Source organism: Cryptomeria japonica, chromosome 9, assembly GCF_030272615.1.
Source record: "Cryptomeria japonica chromosome 9, Sugi_1.0, whole genome shotgun sequence".
NCBI classification, from domain to species: Eukaryota; Viridiplantae; Streptophyta; class Pinopsida; order Cupressales; family Cupressaceae; genus Cryptomeria; species Cryptomeria japonica.
The window spans coordinates 266,830,686-266,846,440 of record NC_081413.1 but is presented as its reverse complement, the minus strand read 5'-3'; the positions used below and the strand labels follow the sequence as shown (position 1 = coordinate 266,846,440).

The window sequence follows — 15,755 nt, the reverse complement described above, 5'->3', positions numbered from 1 at the left end:
CACCTGCAGTCTCTTCCGCTTCTGCTCCATAAGTTCACATAAGATAGGTTTATTAAGCATGGTTAACAAACTAATTTTTGGTGTCATAAAGAAGGATCTAATCATGGGTTTTCCACAATTAAGCCAACTTAATTTTTAGATTTGCATATGAATTTCAGATTTTTTTGTTACTACTATCCAAGCCTTTAATATGATCATTTGATTAGTTTATTGGATAGAGATTGATCTTCACAATATTTGGTATTGAACGTGTTTATTTCCCAACCATCTCTCCCAATTTCCCTTGGTTAAGGGTTGAATATGTAGGGTTTATTGGGTATTGGGTATAGGCTTTAGTGTGTAGGGTTGAGGGATAGGGGTCAAGATTAAAAAATAGGTTATTTGATAATAATTTTTTCATAGATATCATTATTCGAGTTTTTAAGATCTCCATCAATCATTTTGTCATATTTGTTTGCATCTATTCTCCCTTTTTTGAGAGTATTTATGTCCCATTAGTTTTTCTCCTTTTCTTCTTTGTGAGAGATCAAATTTACAAATGGGTTCATAACATGGCCTAGTAGTCAAGACCCATCTTCATGAACATCATCATCATCATCATCATTACATCATTTTTATTTGTCTATATTTTCCCTAAGTTGCACTTAAGGGAGGTGTTGGTGTGAATAAGGGTATTTCCTATGTATTTTCCCTTTTTGTAGTGTGAACAAGGTACATTACCTAAATAGTTCCTAGCTATGAACTTTTTCACACATTTTTACATGTTAACTTTACTTAGGGATTTGGGAATATTTCTAGCAGTCTCTAGTTGTCATGAGATATTTTTTTATCTTATCTTATCACTAGTTACATCTCATTGCATAGGCTTAAGACATGTGTCACAATCTTGTCAAGTCCTATCTCTCAACCTTTCCTATATAATAAATACATCATATGTAAATTTTAATATCTTGAATCAATCCATTGTGTCCATTATCAATAAATATTTTTCTCTTGATACTCTCTTGTGGAAGAAATTTAAGTTGTATAAGTTATCTTGGGAGCTTGAATCCATTGATGACTCTAACAATATGTAGTCAATGGTAGAATCTATATCCCTCGAGCTATTCTTAACTTTTGACTAACAACATGCAATCCTAAAAATATTGTAAATTTATAATACATATTGTTAGAGTGCAAGGTTTACTTAACCCACACCTAGGCTTAAGTCACACTTAGTGGCTAGGTGTAAATTAACCTTTACATTAAAGGTTAAGTTCACTTTTGAGGTTAGACACTTTTTTCTCTCACCACATGTGTGCAAATGAGGTTACAAAATTCGTCATCTCGCCTCATTAGAGGTTGGAGATATTCTTCCCTCACTTTATGGGGAGGTTGGAGACTTTTTCCCTCACCCTCCACATGCGCTCACATGTGTTCATCTCTTTGAGGATTAGTCATAGTTATTTTTCACCTTCTCATCTCACACCCATCTTGTATAAATTATGGTGTTTTCATTTGATTATATACTTCATCAATCTAATTTTATCCTAATTGGTGTGTTGAATGTTATTTGGCTCATTTCTAGTTTATACACCCTATGAATGATTTAATTTGGATGTGATTCCTAGATCTTTGCTTCTCCAACACATACAACCATAGCTCATCAATTTGGCCAAATATTTTAACTTTAAGCCACATTTAAATGTGGGTCATCCATTCACAAAATTACTATTACATGCTTGATTTATCCAAAATAACCATAAAAGGGAATACAATGCATATAACAACATATTAGTTTTACAATAGAACAAGCTAACCATTGTACTCTTCACATATTCTTCCCTTGATTGAGTTAAATTTTTAATATTTTATGCATCATTTATCTGCAATGCTAAAAAATAGATAGTTAAAGAAGAATTTATTTTAATGTATTAATCAATCCATATATCTATATAAGCATGTTATCTATTTTTTCTTATCTACAAGAAACGATGATGGATGGAAATCTTAAGACGCCAAGCATGAGATCCATCAAAAGGTTATAGTATGTAGATTGGATATGTTGTTATCATGGATTGTTGATTTAATTGTCCCCTTGGGACTCAACAATTTCATAAAGGGACTATCAAGCCAAACATCCATTCACCACCACCACTATTAGCTATTTGGAAGAATTACTTATTAAACATCACCTAGCCACTAGGTGTTGATTTCAATGAGCTTAATAGAGTAGAATTTTTTAGAAAGTGATCAAATATCACATATGATATTTAATTTGGATAAATTTTAGGCATTGACAAGCTCTTTCAAAGTAAGTTACATCATGGTATGGATTGAATTTTTTATATGTCTTATAATTTGGTACAGAAAGTCAACATTACTTTGAAATGACCAAAAAGGGATACCTTAGGCATAAAAAATCAAAATTTGAATTTTTAATAAGTGATGGAGAGAATATAGAGTTTTCTAGATAGTGGATGAGATGGCTTTATATATTATTGAGAAGAGATATTTGTGCTTGTTTGAGTGCTTGTAGATTCTTGAGATTTAGGGTATGACTCTATGAGCATCCAAAATTTTGAGGCTTAAAATTGATGGTACATATTTTTATGAAATAGATATCATGTTACAATAGTTTATTAGATTTTGTACTTCCTTATGCATTTTTAAATGTATTTTAGGTTTCTAATTTTGATGGAGATAGATACACAAGTTATCTTTTTGTTTTGTGCCATGGTTGGTATGTGTCTAAGACTATGACTCTCATTTGAATGAGAGTTGAATGCAATTAAATGACAGCACAATGATTATGGTATCATGGATTAGCATGTATATTTGATTATTAGAATAGCATGAACATGCATGCGATTGTCAAGATTGGGTTGGGCTATCCATCGATTCATTATTACAAGTGGTTGTGTGGTTCAATTTAAGGAGCTTCATCATATCTCCTTGATTCTTGTTTGTTCCTTAATAATGATAAATCATTTATTAATTTATTGAGTAAATAAAATATAGAGTTTATTTTGTGTTTCATTCTTGAGTTCTAAAGATTATCTTTTTTGTTATCTTAGTTTGGAGGTTACTTGTATGATCATGATTTTGCATACTACATTCATTTGAGATATATTAGTTATATAGTCATGTGTTAGGACAACCCATTGGTTGTAGTGGAATGAATGTGACATGGACCATCTATATCCACAAGTCTTTTGTTGTTGATATAGATTCAATGAATTAGCCTTATATATCAGTGCATTGGTATGTTGCATTTAGATGAGAGGATGTATTATTAGAATACTTAGATAGTTATATTTTAGGACTTATAGCATGTATTTTTTTCTTAGGTTTTGGAGTGGATGAGTTTGATCTTTCTTAGTTAGAGAAGCTTACATCCACGTTGATTATAAGAGATGCACATGTTTTGTTAGACATATCAGATTGAATTGTTGGTCTTGTGAAAGCTATTTAGTTGGCATTTTGTGAAGGAGATATTACTTGGCACAACTTAGCACTTTGAGGCATTAGTAGGAGGACACAATATGATTTGTATTTTTTCTATCTTTAACTTGTGTTTATGCTTTGAGGTTAATGTTCACTTGACATTCAATTTAAGGTTTATATGGAGTCATTGTGATCACTATGTTCGTGGTTATGTGTTGTTATTCTATTTCATTGTTTTTTAGTGACAACATGGGGACTCCAAACTTGGAAGAGTTATGAAGATTGGTTGTGAGCAACTATGTAGCAATTTTTTTTTGTATGTGTATATCATGGTGATTTTTCTTTATACTATTTAATTTTTATTATTAGTCACAACATGGTATGATTTTTTATTTGTAGACTTGGCATGCCTTGATTTATTTTTAGATTTGGCGCTACCCATATAGTCCCCAAAGTTCCCAGATATGTATGTGGTTCATTTAATGATTTTACACAATCAACTTGTGGTTATAGTTTGTAGATTGGATATGCTCTTAGCATGAGTTCCATTGATGTTTTTGATACCTTTGAAGATATGGAATATTAGATGTATTAGCATTTTTGTGGATTTTATTATCATTTATATTTGCTTTTCCTTTTCTTTAGCTTGGAACCTTTTTATCACTTGGATCTGATGCTTGTGATCTTTGGATTGGTGCATCTTCATCTTGGTTTTTTCTTTCTTTCATATATGCCATATTGGAGGATGAAAGGAGTTATTTCTTGAGATGATGCTCATCCTAGAAGTTATCATAAGCATCTTGGTGGAGCATAATGCTAGAGATTGACATGGATTTGTATATAGCTATGATGATTTATTTAATTGATTGGCCCTTATGTAATGTACACAATACATGGGAGGATGTTAGGAAAAGGGATGTTGTGCACCTTATGTAATATAAGATATTATAATTATGTAAATAAATCTTTATTTGTATTGCATTATTAAATATGTGTTTATCCACACTAAACATTTATATGGGCCCACTTATAAAATTGTATGGTATATTGGTTAGATGCTGTTGGCAGCAACAATAAAGGAAAACTGAGAGGGGGGTGGTGTATCAGTTTTCACCAAATTAAACAATTTAAGCACAATCTTAGATTTAATCAATTGCAACAAGAATAAGGATAAACACAATAAAAACAACACACATAACACCAAGATTTTGACATGGAAAACTCAGTTAAGGGAAAAACCACAATGGGAACCTACCCACAATAAGATGATATTGTGCAGTAGTATGTGTAAATATTACAATGGGGAATGCACATGCATTCAGGCACATTGCCTAGAACTCACTGCTCAAAATATGATGACCCAGAAGGCTACAACTCTCAGGGAAGGCTAACTACCTTACAATAGCATTCAAACTATTTTCTGGTTGAAATTGATGCAAGAGGGAGGATTCACATTAACACAATAGATTGATTTTTGTAACCCTTTAACCATATCAACGTACTAGGACAAAATATGCCACTTGAGAATAGTCATTAATAACTTTCACTAGAGACATAATTAAGACAATCTCTTTGGTGATATTTAAGAAATCCAAAATAAAAACATTTCCTCCAAGTTATAGCCAAATACTTTTCCCAAAACTGCTAACCCTAGGTAGGGTTCCAAGCAACCTATACTGAATTGCTTATAACTTTTGAAAGACTTAATAAAATTAAAACAACTTTAGATTAAACTAGAATCATTTGTTAAAATTTTCCAATTGGTTTGAGAAATTTTATTGTACCAACAATTTCCATACTGGTACAAATTTTGTAGAATGATATCTTCACCAAAAACTATTAAACTAGACAGCCTTCACCAAAATCACCATATCTTACATAAAACTCAATAAAATTTAATGAGACAAAACTATTTGGAAACTAGAAACAAATATATTTCCATCCATATATTATAGTCATCAATATTCAATACCATTAAAGGTCCGTAAAATAGCATGTTTTAGATTGCAAATTCTGAAAAACTTTAAAAAACCAATGTAAGGATGCTACAAAAATAAATTTCTTCTTTATTACATCTTTCTCCAACCTTCAAAAACCTTAAACAACTCATGGAATTAGTTTTGGAGGCCATATTTATGCCTTTTCCAACCAACAATGATAAATTACAACTCTTTTAAATGACTTGACCCTTCACCTTCCACATATAACCAAAAATCCAAAATTGCATGACAACTTTTTACAATGTTTTTCATATAACCCACAAATGACCTCCTAAGACTCAAACTCAATACAAATAAGTCCAAAATGGTCTAAAAGACCTTGTTACATTATCAAAACACAATGCTAAAGACAAATTTACAAAATTGTCTCATGGAGGCATAAAGTCCATCGGGTGCTCCTACATCATAAATGAACCGAAAGAATAGCATCTACTAATGCTTGATGGCAGTTCCGGTTAAGCACATTTGTATGCTTTGCAACAATCTATACTCAATACATCACACCGAAAGATGAATTCTCTTATTCTCACATATGCCACTCTTTGATAATGCAAACACCACCACCATATCGAAATTACATGAATATAACACCTATTTATACAATCCATCAACCTTTACTATAAGGTCAACCAAAACCCTCAATACCTAATTACAAAATTACATCACACGATACATAAATAAACCACCAGACCAATACAATGTCATAAACAACATAGAACGGAGCCAAATCAAATCCTCGAACATGCAACACCACCAAAAATCTTGCCAAGATCAACCACAATATGCTACATCATTGAAAATACCGCATAACACAAAGAATATCACCGAACCCAAAAGATCTTCAATACCTCGCACAATGATCAATGCTGACCACCAAAACAAATAGGACACAATCAAGAAACACCAACAAACACATTAGAACCATTCGTAATAGCTACACCAACATCGCTTATTCAAATCTTCATCAATTAACACGCTAACACTCAAGAATACTTAACAACAATAATTCAGACTAGAAAGATAACTTGTGGAGCACCAAATCACAAACCATTTGAAATGAAGATACACATGAACATCCAAACACTCTCCCAAATTTGCAACGTAAGATATGATCATACCGAAGCACAACAAATCAAATACTAGACTCTGCCAACCACTAAACAGAAAAACCAAACCTCAATCCGAATCAAATGATATGATCAAATAAACTTTTGGATCACTAGAACCAATAAAGAATGAAGTATCTCTAGTTGATTCAACATCCCAAACAGATAAACCAACTAGATCAACTCTCTGTAATCACTGGATCTCCAAAACATAGGAATATGTTGACATCAATGACAAAAACATATCTTAGCAGTAACAATATCCAATAAATGTTTTATGTGTGGATTCTTTTAGAGGCTAGGTTTTCCCTTATGGGGATTTGTCTAGGTCATATCATGTGTCATCTTGATGGCAGTTTTTTTGGTTCTTTTGTATGGTGGAAATATTATGTATACCTACTTGCATATTTTTCTCTCTTGGGGTTATGTGGAAATTTTTTATATAGCTACACTCATTTCCCTTTCATTAGTGTCCTTAATGAATTATCTACTAAAATTAGATCCTATTTTTTTTTTTTTAGGTTTCTTTCATCTATGATCAACAGAGAGGCCATAAAATAGGTTAAATGATTCTTAAATATTTGATGTATAGACAAAAAACAAATCCATAAACATATGACAATAGTTACAAAGTACGAATTTTTTAGCTTACAGTTTTCCTCCATTCAATGAGTGCAAGCATTTGTTTCACATCCAAATTTGGTTGATATAGAGTTCTTCCACATCTTATTCGAGCTTGGGCATGCAAACTAATATCAAGAATTCGAATTGAACAAACAAAAAACCCTTTACATTCCAACCTTATTCTTGTCCTATAGAAAACTTATTGATTGCACTAAAGAGAGGATGAGGGTTCACCTCAATCATTATGAATCACTAGGGTGGTTGTAGTGCTCACCACAAAATTTATTAATATCATCATGGTATTCAAGTTTGCAACCTATGACAAGCTACAATTTTATCAAAACTCAAAAAACATAGTCATTTTATGCCTCTATACAAGTTGGTGGTGCTCCTAATATGAAAAGTGAACTAGCTTGTGAACTTTGAAACTAGTCTTTCGTTAATTTGATGAAGAGGCAACTAATTATTTGATCATGACAAGGATCCATTTTCAAATTAGTTGGTCCACCTTAAAAGAAAATTATGATTTTGGGTTTTTTTTTTTCATTTTTTTGAACTTGGGTTGAGTAGTTAAAATTTTCATCTATTAACATATATTTTCTTTGGTTCTATTAATTTAACATCAAGGTTTGAAGACTACACTATTAACACCACTCAGTTCAATGATGAAATGTACTTTTTGTCAAAACTCGAAAAATACTTTTTGTCAAAACTCAAAAAACATTGTCGTTTGATGTCGCCTATACAAGCTGCTCATGCTCCAAATCTAATGAAAAGTGAACTACCTAATGAACTTTTGAAACACGTTTTTCATTAATTGGATGAAGAGGCAACTAATTATTTCATCATAAAAAAGATCCATTTTCAAATTAGTTGACCCACCTCAAAAAAGAATCATAATCATTAGGAATTTTTTCACCTTTGCTTATTTTTTTAACTTGGTTTGTGGAGGCAAAATTTCCATCAATTTTAGAAGAGTTATTTATTAACATATATTTTCTATCATTCTATTAATTAGACATCAATGTTTGAAGGCCGCACTTTAAACACCACTTGGTTCAATGATGAAATGTACCTTTACCTTTTAAATTAAAAAGACTATTTACCACTATTGCCTAAGCATGAAATAATAGGGTGATTAATAGAGATCTCTTGAAAACAAAAGTTGAAAACAAGTCTCACATTCATTTTATCACTTCTAAAATTTAAAATATTACAAACTTAATTAAATCATTGTAAAAAAAAACATATATTTTTAACATATTTTGTAAAAAATATCACACTCATAATTTTTATTTTTTAAATAAAATTTTAAAATTTAAGATATCCATACTGCTAATTCAAAATAGGAATAAATCATCCAGGCAAGCTTTAGTAAAAAAGAGCATACACTTTACTATATGCTCAAACTACCTATTGTACATTTCATCTAGTTCTAGAGAAAGGTAGAGAAGCTCATCATGTTTAACAGCAATAAAGGGGTTTTGTAATCTATAAAGTTTAGGTGATACGGAAGGAAAGGATGTGCCTTGCCAACGACTTTATTCATCACAAAACAAATCATTCCCAACAACAGTGCTTTTGTTACAGTTCATGAAATTGAGAGCATGCATTCAACCTCTGAATTAAATATCTGTAGATCGTTTACCAAATCACCAAATACAATAAACATTAATTCAACAAAGATATAAAATAACCCAAGTGTCCAAAATAATTTATTCATACTGAGAAACCATATAAATTGAATTAAAAAAAACAGCAATGTCTTTCCCAAGACATCCACCATGATAACAACACAGGGCAAAAACAGTTTCATTGGACTCTACATAAAATTATTCCACACCATAATGTAAAATGGGTTCATGCATGAAGGATAGGATAGTATTATGTTCTTTTTTTTTGCTCTCTTCTTTCTTTCTGATAATGGATCATCATACAGTTTGTTTCGAAACGTTCCAGAAATAAACTCTTACAATTGATACCAGAAACTAAACATAACAATCTAAAATAGATTCATGCATGAAGAATCCCCCATTACAACCCAGACCCACTTACAGAGATGGTGTAGAGACCTTGAATTCAAGAGATTCAGAACACAGAGGCTGATTTAATGGAGTCCCCCAAATCCAATCAGCCACATCATTCTCATACAACAAACCAATCCCATCTGAACTTTTATGGCAATTCCTGTTCACATTCTTCTCATCATCCTGTTCCTCAGATTCTTCCCAAATTCTGAATCCAGAATCCCTCTCATCCCCCAAATTGGCACCCATGAAATAATCAAAACCTCCAAAGAGACTCTCTGCTGCCCCACACAAGGGGCTCTGAGGCCTCCAGAGCTCTTCAAACAGATCACCCCCATTATCCTGATTCGTCCTCTTATCCTCTAATCCAACTTCTTCAACACTGTTGAAATAGTCCTTTATATAAGACTGCTTTCTAATGGCTATGCCTCTGATATCAGAAACGGGACCATCATCCGGAAAACTCCATTGATCATTCAACACCATGGATTTCTCAGAAGAAAAAGTGCTCAAATTGCTATAGAAATCATTGATACCCACTTCCTCCAACCGAGCATTTTTCTCCTTCTTGTTGCAGAGATCTTCTTCAGCCTCCTCTTCTCTGGGCCTTTTGTTCTTCATTGTTCCCTCCATCACCATATCTGATCTCTTGGCAAAATGTATTTGCTCCTCACCCGAAAAGGAGGCATGGCTTTAACCGCCCTTTAGCTTCATGTTAAAGCATATTATTTAACCTTTTGTCGAGCTTCCCAACAAAGAAATTAAATATATAATAACAAGAAAACCACGCTATCTTTGCCTTTGGTGACAGCGAGAAATTATTAAAGAAACTCAATCTGAACTGTTTTGCATGCTCGTTTAATGGGGGGAGGGAAGGTTAAGAGTGAGGGATTGTGTGTGTGTGTGCACAAAGAAAGACGAGGCGAAGGCGTGAGAGTAAAGATAGAGGATGGCCCGATGGCCCATTCTCCATCACTTGTCAAATTTTGAACTTAGGGTTTTGGTGAAATTAGATATGGTGGGGATATAGGAAAAGGAAAGGCCTCATTTTTAGGGGCTAAACTTGGAGCCCAATTCTTTGCTCACACGCCACGTTAACTTGTTTGAATGGGATGTAGATATTGCCCATGATTTTAGCCTTGCATGGAAACCTAATGAATTCATTCAACTTTGAACTCTCGGGGCATTGCTTGTAGTTGTGATGATAAAGTACTTTGAACAAGTGGCATTCTTATGTGGGTATTTTTAGATTCATTTTATTTTGTTTTGTTTTGTATTTATTTTAATATTTTTATTTAGGTATAGAATTGGTGAGAAGAGCTTCTAGATTAATTGTATAAAGTGTTTTGTATTTGAGAGACGGTGTATGTATTTCTTGTGACATTCTTTTGCGGGTATTTTTAGAAAGTGAAAGTGTCTATTTGACATTTCATTTTGTATTTTGTTTTGTTTTGTATTTATTTTAATATTTTTATTTAGGTGTAGAATTGGTGAGGAGAGCTTTTAGATTAGTTTTATAAAGTGTTTAGTATTTGATAGATGGTGCATGTATTCCATGTGGCATTCTTATGTGGGTAGTTTTAGAAAGCAAAAGTGTAAATTTGACATTTCATTTTGTTTTGTTTTGTATTCATTTTAATATTTTTATTTAGGCATAGAATTGGTGAGAAGAGCTTCTAGATTAATTGTATGAAGTGTTTAGTATTTGATATTTTAGGTCTTATTTCATTTAGAAAGAAAAAGTTATAGTTGATACTTTTTATTTATGTTTTATATTTATTTTATTATTTTTGTTTATAAATAGTTTGCATGAGAATAGCTTATAGATATAATTATGTGTAGTTTTTCGTATCAAAAAATTGGATCACAATTTGTAATCTATATTAAAAAAAATCATCTTCATCTTAAGATGGATTATAAAGTGTGATCCAAAAATTTGTTAAAAAAGGATACACATTTATATTTTGAAGCTCTTTTCATGCATTATAATTGAGCAACTCCATGCTACTATGGCTAGGATCTCCCTTTGAGACTTGATTTAAACTTTTCCTAATACCACAGGTTGCTCCATGAGGCCTTATAGAGGATTGTTGTCCCTCCTCCTATCAAACTGAATGATGTGCAAGCCTTGTTATACTGTATGTATGTGATAAATATAGACAGTCTTCTCACCGCATGTGTTACCTTCTTTGGAAATTCAAAAACAACATTATGTCTCATGAATCTAGTCATCATTAATTGACATAGAATAAGTCATACTCTAATCGATGATGGATCGAACCTTAAAATTTGTATCATAGACCTTTCATGTAAGAATGGTGTAAACTTGATACTATGTACTTATATTCATAGTTTTGGTAATTTTGGTAGATAGTCATTAGGTACAATCACATTAGGTCAATTCAAGCAAGGCCCGTGATTTAACCTATTCTCATCCATTTCATCCACAATACTCTTCCATACAACCTTCTTCTTGGTAGATTGTGGATTCATTCCATGCAAACAATCATATCTACTCTTCGCCATAAAATAAAGTTCATATATAATAATAAATCACGTGTAATTGAGGTTTATATAAATCTGCATAGTTGCCTATAAGAAAAAGTTGGATATCACCCTCCTATTTTTGCATCTCTCAATAGATTAGTTACTTCTTCAACAAAAGCTAATCCACTATTCTCAATTGCTAATAACAATGATGTTCAAAAGAATGCTTCACCTTTGAATGCACTCTTTGGTGTTGATTAAGGTACATTAGAAATAACATCCTCCTTTATTGGAGAATACAAAATCTCACAATCTAAACATGAGACCTCAAAGGAGTATTTTATTTATTTATTTATGCAACCAATACTCTCTAAAAAACCTGAATCTAGAGTTCCAAACTCTTCTTCTAAAACATGTATTGGTGGCTATTGGGTTTCTTTAGATTCCATCTCTTATGGACTAGTTAAATATAAGATTAACCCTTCTCATCCTAACATCTCAACACTCAATAAGGATTTGCATTATTACAAAAGAATGAACTCTTCTACTACTACTAATTCTACATCCATTTTCTTCCAAGTACAAATACAATGGAAATGGTTTAGGGTCCATGGAACAAGAAATTGAAGCTCCCGTGAAACCTACACCATATTTTTCTAAAAGATGTTTAGGTCTCCAACATTCTCCTTTATTTGCATCCCCTCCTCCATTGTCTAATGTCTTTATATCTTCCTCTTTTGAGCAGTCAAACCTTTCATCACAAGAGAGATGGTTGCCTCATTCTCTTCATTCTCTATATGAGAAATAGAAAATCTTGTTGAGGTTTTACAAATTCCACTTACTTACTCTTCCTCCAAAACATAAGGAATTTCATAAACATAATTAAAAATATTTATTTTGTACATATCATTGGTTGCCTCATCATTCCACCAATGAATGTTAGTCCTTGAAGGGTAATAAATGACAACTTATTAAATTTGCTATCATTCACATGATAAGTGACACTAGGTTTCACATTTGTTCTAGCCCTTCTAAATAATTTCTATTGTGTTGTTCCTCACTATGTGGAATGTGTACACCTCTATGTGTTTGCTCATTCCCATTTGTGGTGGTACAATCATATGTTCAATTGTACTTTGTTATCGTAGAAACACATTATTTCTCATTCATGGTCATACTTACCTATACACTAGGGGCAAGGACACCTTGTTTTGGGAGGTGTTCCCTCTCCTTGTTTTTAGAGGCGTGCGTCCCTCTTTGAGGATCCCCTCCCATTTTCCTTGGAGACATGCATCCTTATTTGAGGACCCCTCTTCTTCTTTTGAGAAGTGTGCATCCTTACTTTAGGAACCCCTCTCCTTATTTTGGGAGGTGTGAACCCTTCTTAAGGATCCCCTCTCCTCATTTTGGTAAGATGAATATCTTGTTTAAGATATTTATTCCCCTTATTTAGAAGATGTGTATCATTTTTTAAGGATCCCTTCCCCTATCTTGGAGGTGTGTATCCTTGTTTGAGAACCCACCCACTTGTTGGGAAAGAATGCATCCTCCCTCAAGATCCTCTCCCCTCTTCCTTAAAATACTAGTAGAGTGGACATGCTAATATTTTAAGGGGGCATATGGCCTCCTTAAACTTTGATTTATTAGTGTACCCTCCATGTGATGGTGTTCTTGTATAGTGCTGCTAGAGGCATAATTATTGATACATGTAATGTTGTGAAACCTGTTGGAATCAAGGGACACTAAGAGGGTGGGGGGGGAGTGAATCAATGTTCTGCAATTTTTAACAGTCTTAATCTATCATTTAAACCACTTAATGCAAATGAATAAAAGTAGAGTACAAAAACACAAAGCAAATAACCACAACATCATAACACCAAGATTTTTATGTGGAAACTTGGTTAAGGGAAAAACCACGGTGGGATTGAGATACATAATATTCATATACCTTGTTAGAATTATAATAATATTACATTAGTAGAACGCACATGCATTCAGGCACACTGCCTAGAGCTCACTGCCTTACAAATGATTATAGATAATAATTGGAATGTCTTGACTAATACGCAACATCTACAAATCCCAAAAACAATTCCAGTTTAGCACAAAATACTGTTATGAAACACTACTCTATTATGATATTCTGTTACATATTCCAAAGCTCAAATCTTTCACTTGTGCACATGAAATTGTACACAATCACCCATACACACATCACACATAACCAATACCAAAAATGATCAAATCAATCAGTCTTATATATCCACATCAACAATTTAGGTCTTCATCATGTCAGCCCAAAAATGCATAACATGCAAATAAAACAAGTTACCCAAGTCATCTCAATCCGATCCAAAAATAATCATGTGGATCAAAACAAAGTGTCTACATGCTTCCTACATGTCGTCTCACTAACCTTGAACACACAAAAAACCACCAAAATTGATCCACGAGATCCATACAATGAATATCCATACATTACTATTGATAAGCATTATTCTAACTAAAAACTTGTCTACCAGATCTTCCATCTCACTCAACACTCAACTCTAGAGCACACAAACCTGGAATAAGGCATATTACATGTCGATAATGCATCTCTTAGATCTAGAACACCAAATACCCAACACAACTAAACCGCCAACCAAAATACTACACACTCTACTGGATGTCTTGTTCTTCTCATCGAACCTCACCAGAGCTACATCAATCTTCCGATATGAATGAATTATGGACTGTAGATTGGATATATGACTCTAGTTACCATCAATGACAACATTTGAACAATAATGCAGTGTCTCTTGCCAACAAAACCTTGGCGGTAACCCTAATACAATACATCAAACCGTCAAATAATATTACAAAACCATGGCCTAAAACCACCCAATAAAGTGTCACCCATCTTATCTCCAATCTTAGATGTCCTATGATGTGTCAAACTACACATTAACATGTGTACCTCCCTTTTACAACTCATTTATGTGCCTAATACATTTTTATATTTCCTATTTAAGGAGATCCAATTTTCAAAGGTCATAATTTTTGAGTCTGGTGTTCAATTGAAAAACCATTTGAAGCATTGAAAATCTTGTGACATGCCCTATCAAGCTATAACTTTCTATGCCAATTACGAACACTTTCGGGTCATTTTAGAGCCTCTAAAGCCCTCAAATTTGACTTTAAAACTTTCATTTGCAACTTTCAAAAGTGAAAACTTTAATATCTTCAAATTTAGACATTATCTTGCAACAAAAAATTTCTGACATTCTTATCTAGCCAATTCACAGCTTTCAATAATCAATTTGTGCTCAAATGAAAACTTACTAAAAATAGTTACCTTATGTATATGTAAGGTTGAGAAACCATTTTCCTAACACACTCCACCAACTATTAGAATTCATATGGCTTAATATAAAAATATTTTTGTTACATAGCATAATGTGTGACTTGCTAGTTTGTGAACCTGTTTGGTTTATGAATTACCTATCATAATACAACTTGCTAACCTATAGAATTCATGTTAAAACCATTGTTAGCTCACGTTCACTCAAGATAACACAACTTGTGTGAATTTATGTACCTTATAAAGCTACCTATAATCAACTTAATAGTTTGTGTGCTTTACTAAAGGTCACCTAGCATAGCACAACTTTCTATCCCATGAGCTCATTTTGGATATGGATATGGATCGGCCTAGAAAATATATATGAGATTCTAGGTTTGATTCAATAAATTGTACACCTTTGATTATGGTGTTTGATTCTACACTTCGTTAGCACTCATTTTAGTATGTCTCATTATACTATGCATTATAGGACTCTCATATGCATTTAATTAATAATATTTCAAAATATGATTTGTCTCTTGATTCTAACCTCATCACACTCTCATTTGGGCCCCTAATTTTAGTTGTTCCCTTTATATTTCAATTATCTTGATTTATCATAAGTCCTACCCCATTTTATATCTCGAGATGTGTTTCCCTCATCTAAATATCATATATGATCACATAAACTTAATTTTGGCATTAGAACCCTATTATCTCATATTCCTAAAAAGTTGGGCTAATTTAATGTGGGATAGAG

The 15,755-nt window shown here is 32.7% G+C and overlaps 1 protein-coding gene across 1 annotated transcript; it reads right to left on the bottom strand.

Annotated features, from left to right (window-relative positions):
* Positions 1 to 8,844: 8,844 nt before the first annotated feature.
* On the bottom strand, positions 8,845 to 10,087 carry LOC131061899 (uncharacterized). The gene has a single exon (XM_057995747.2). The coding sequence runs from the start codon at positions 9,820 to 9,822 to the stop codon at positions 9,208 to 9,210; it is 615 nt and encodes a 204-aa protein (XP_057851730.2). The 5' UTR covers positions 9,823 to 10,087; the 3' UTR covers positions 8,845 to 9,207.
* Positions 10,088 to 15,755: the final 5,668 nt, after the last annotated feature.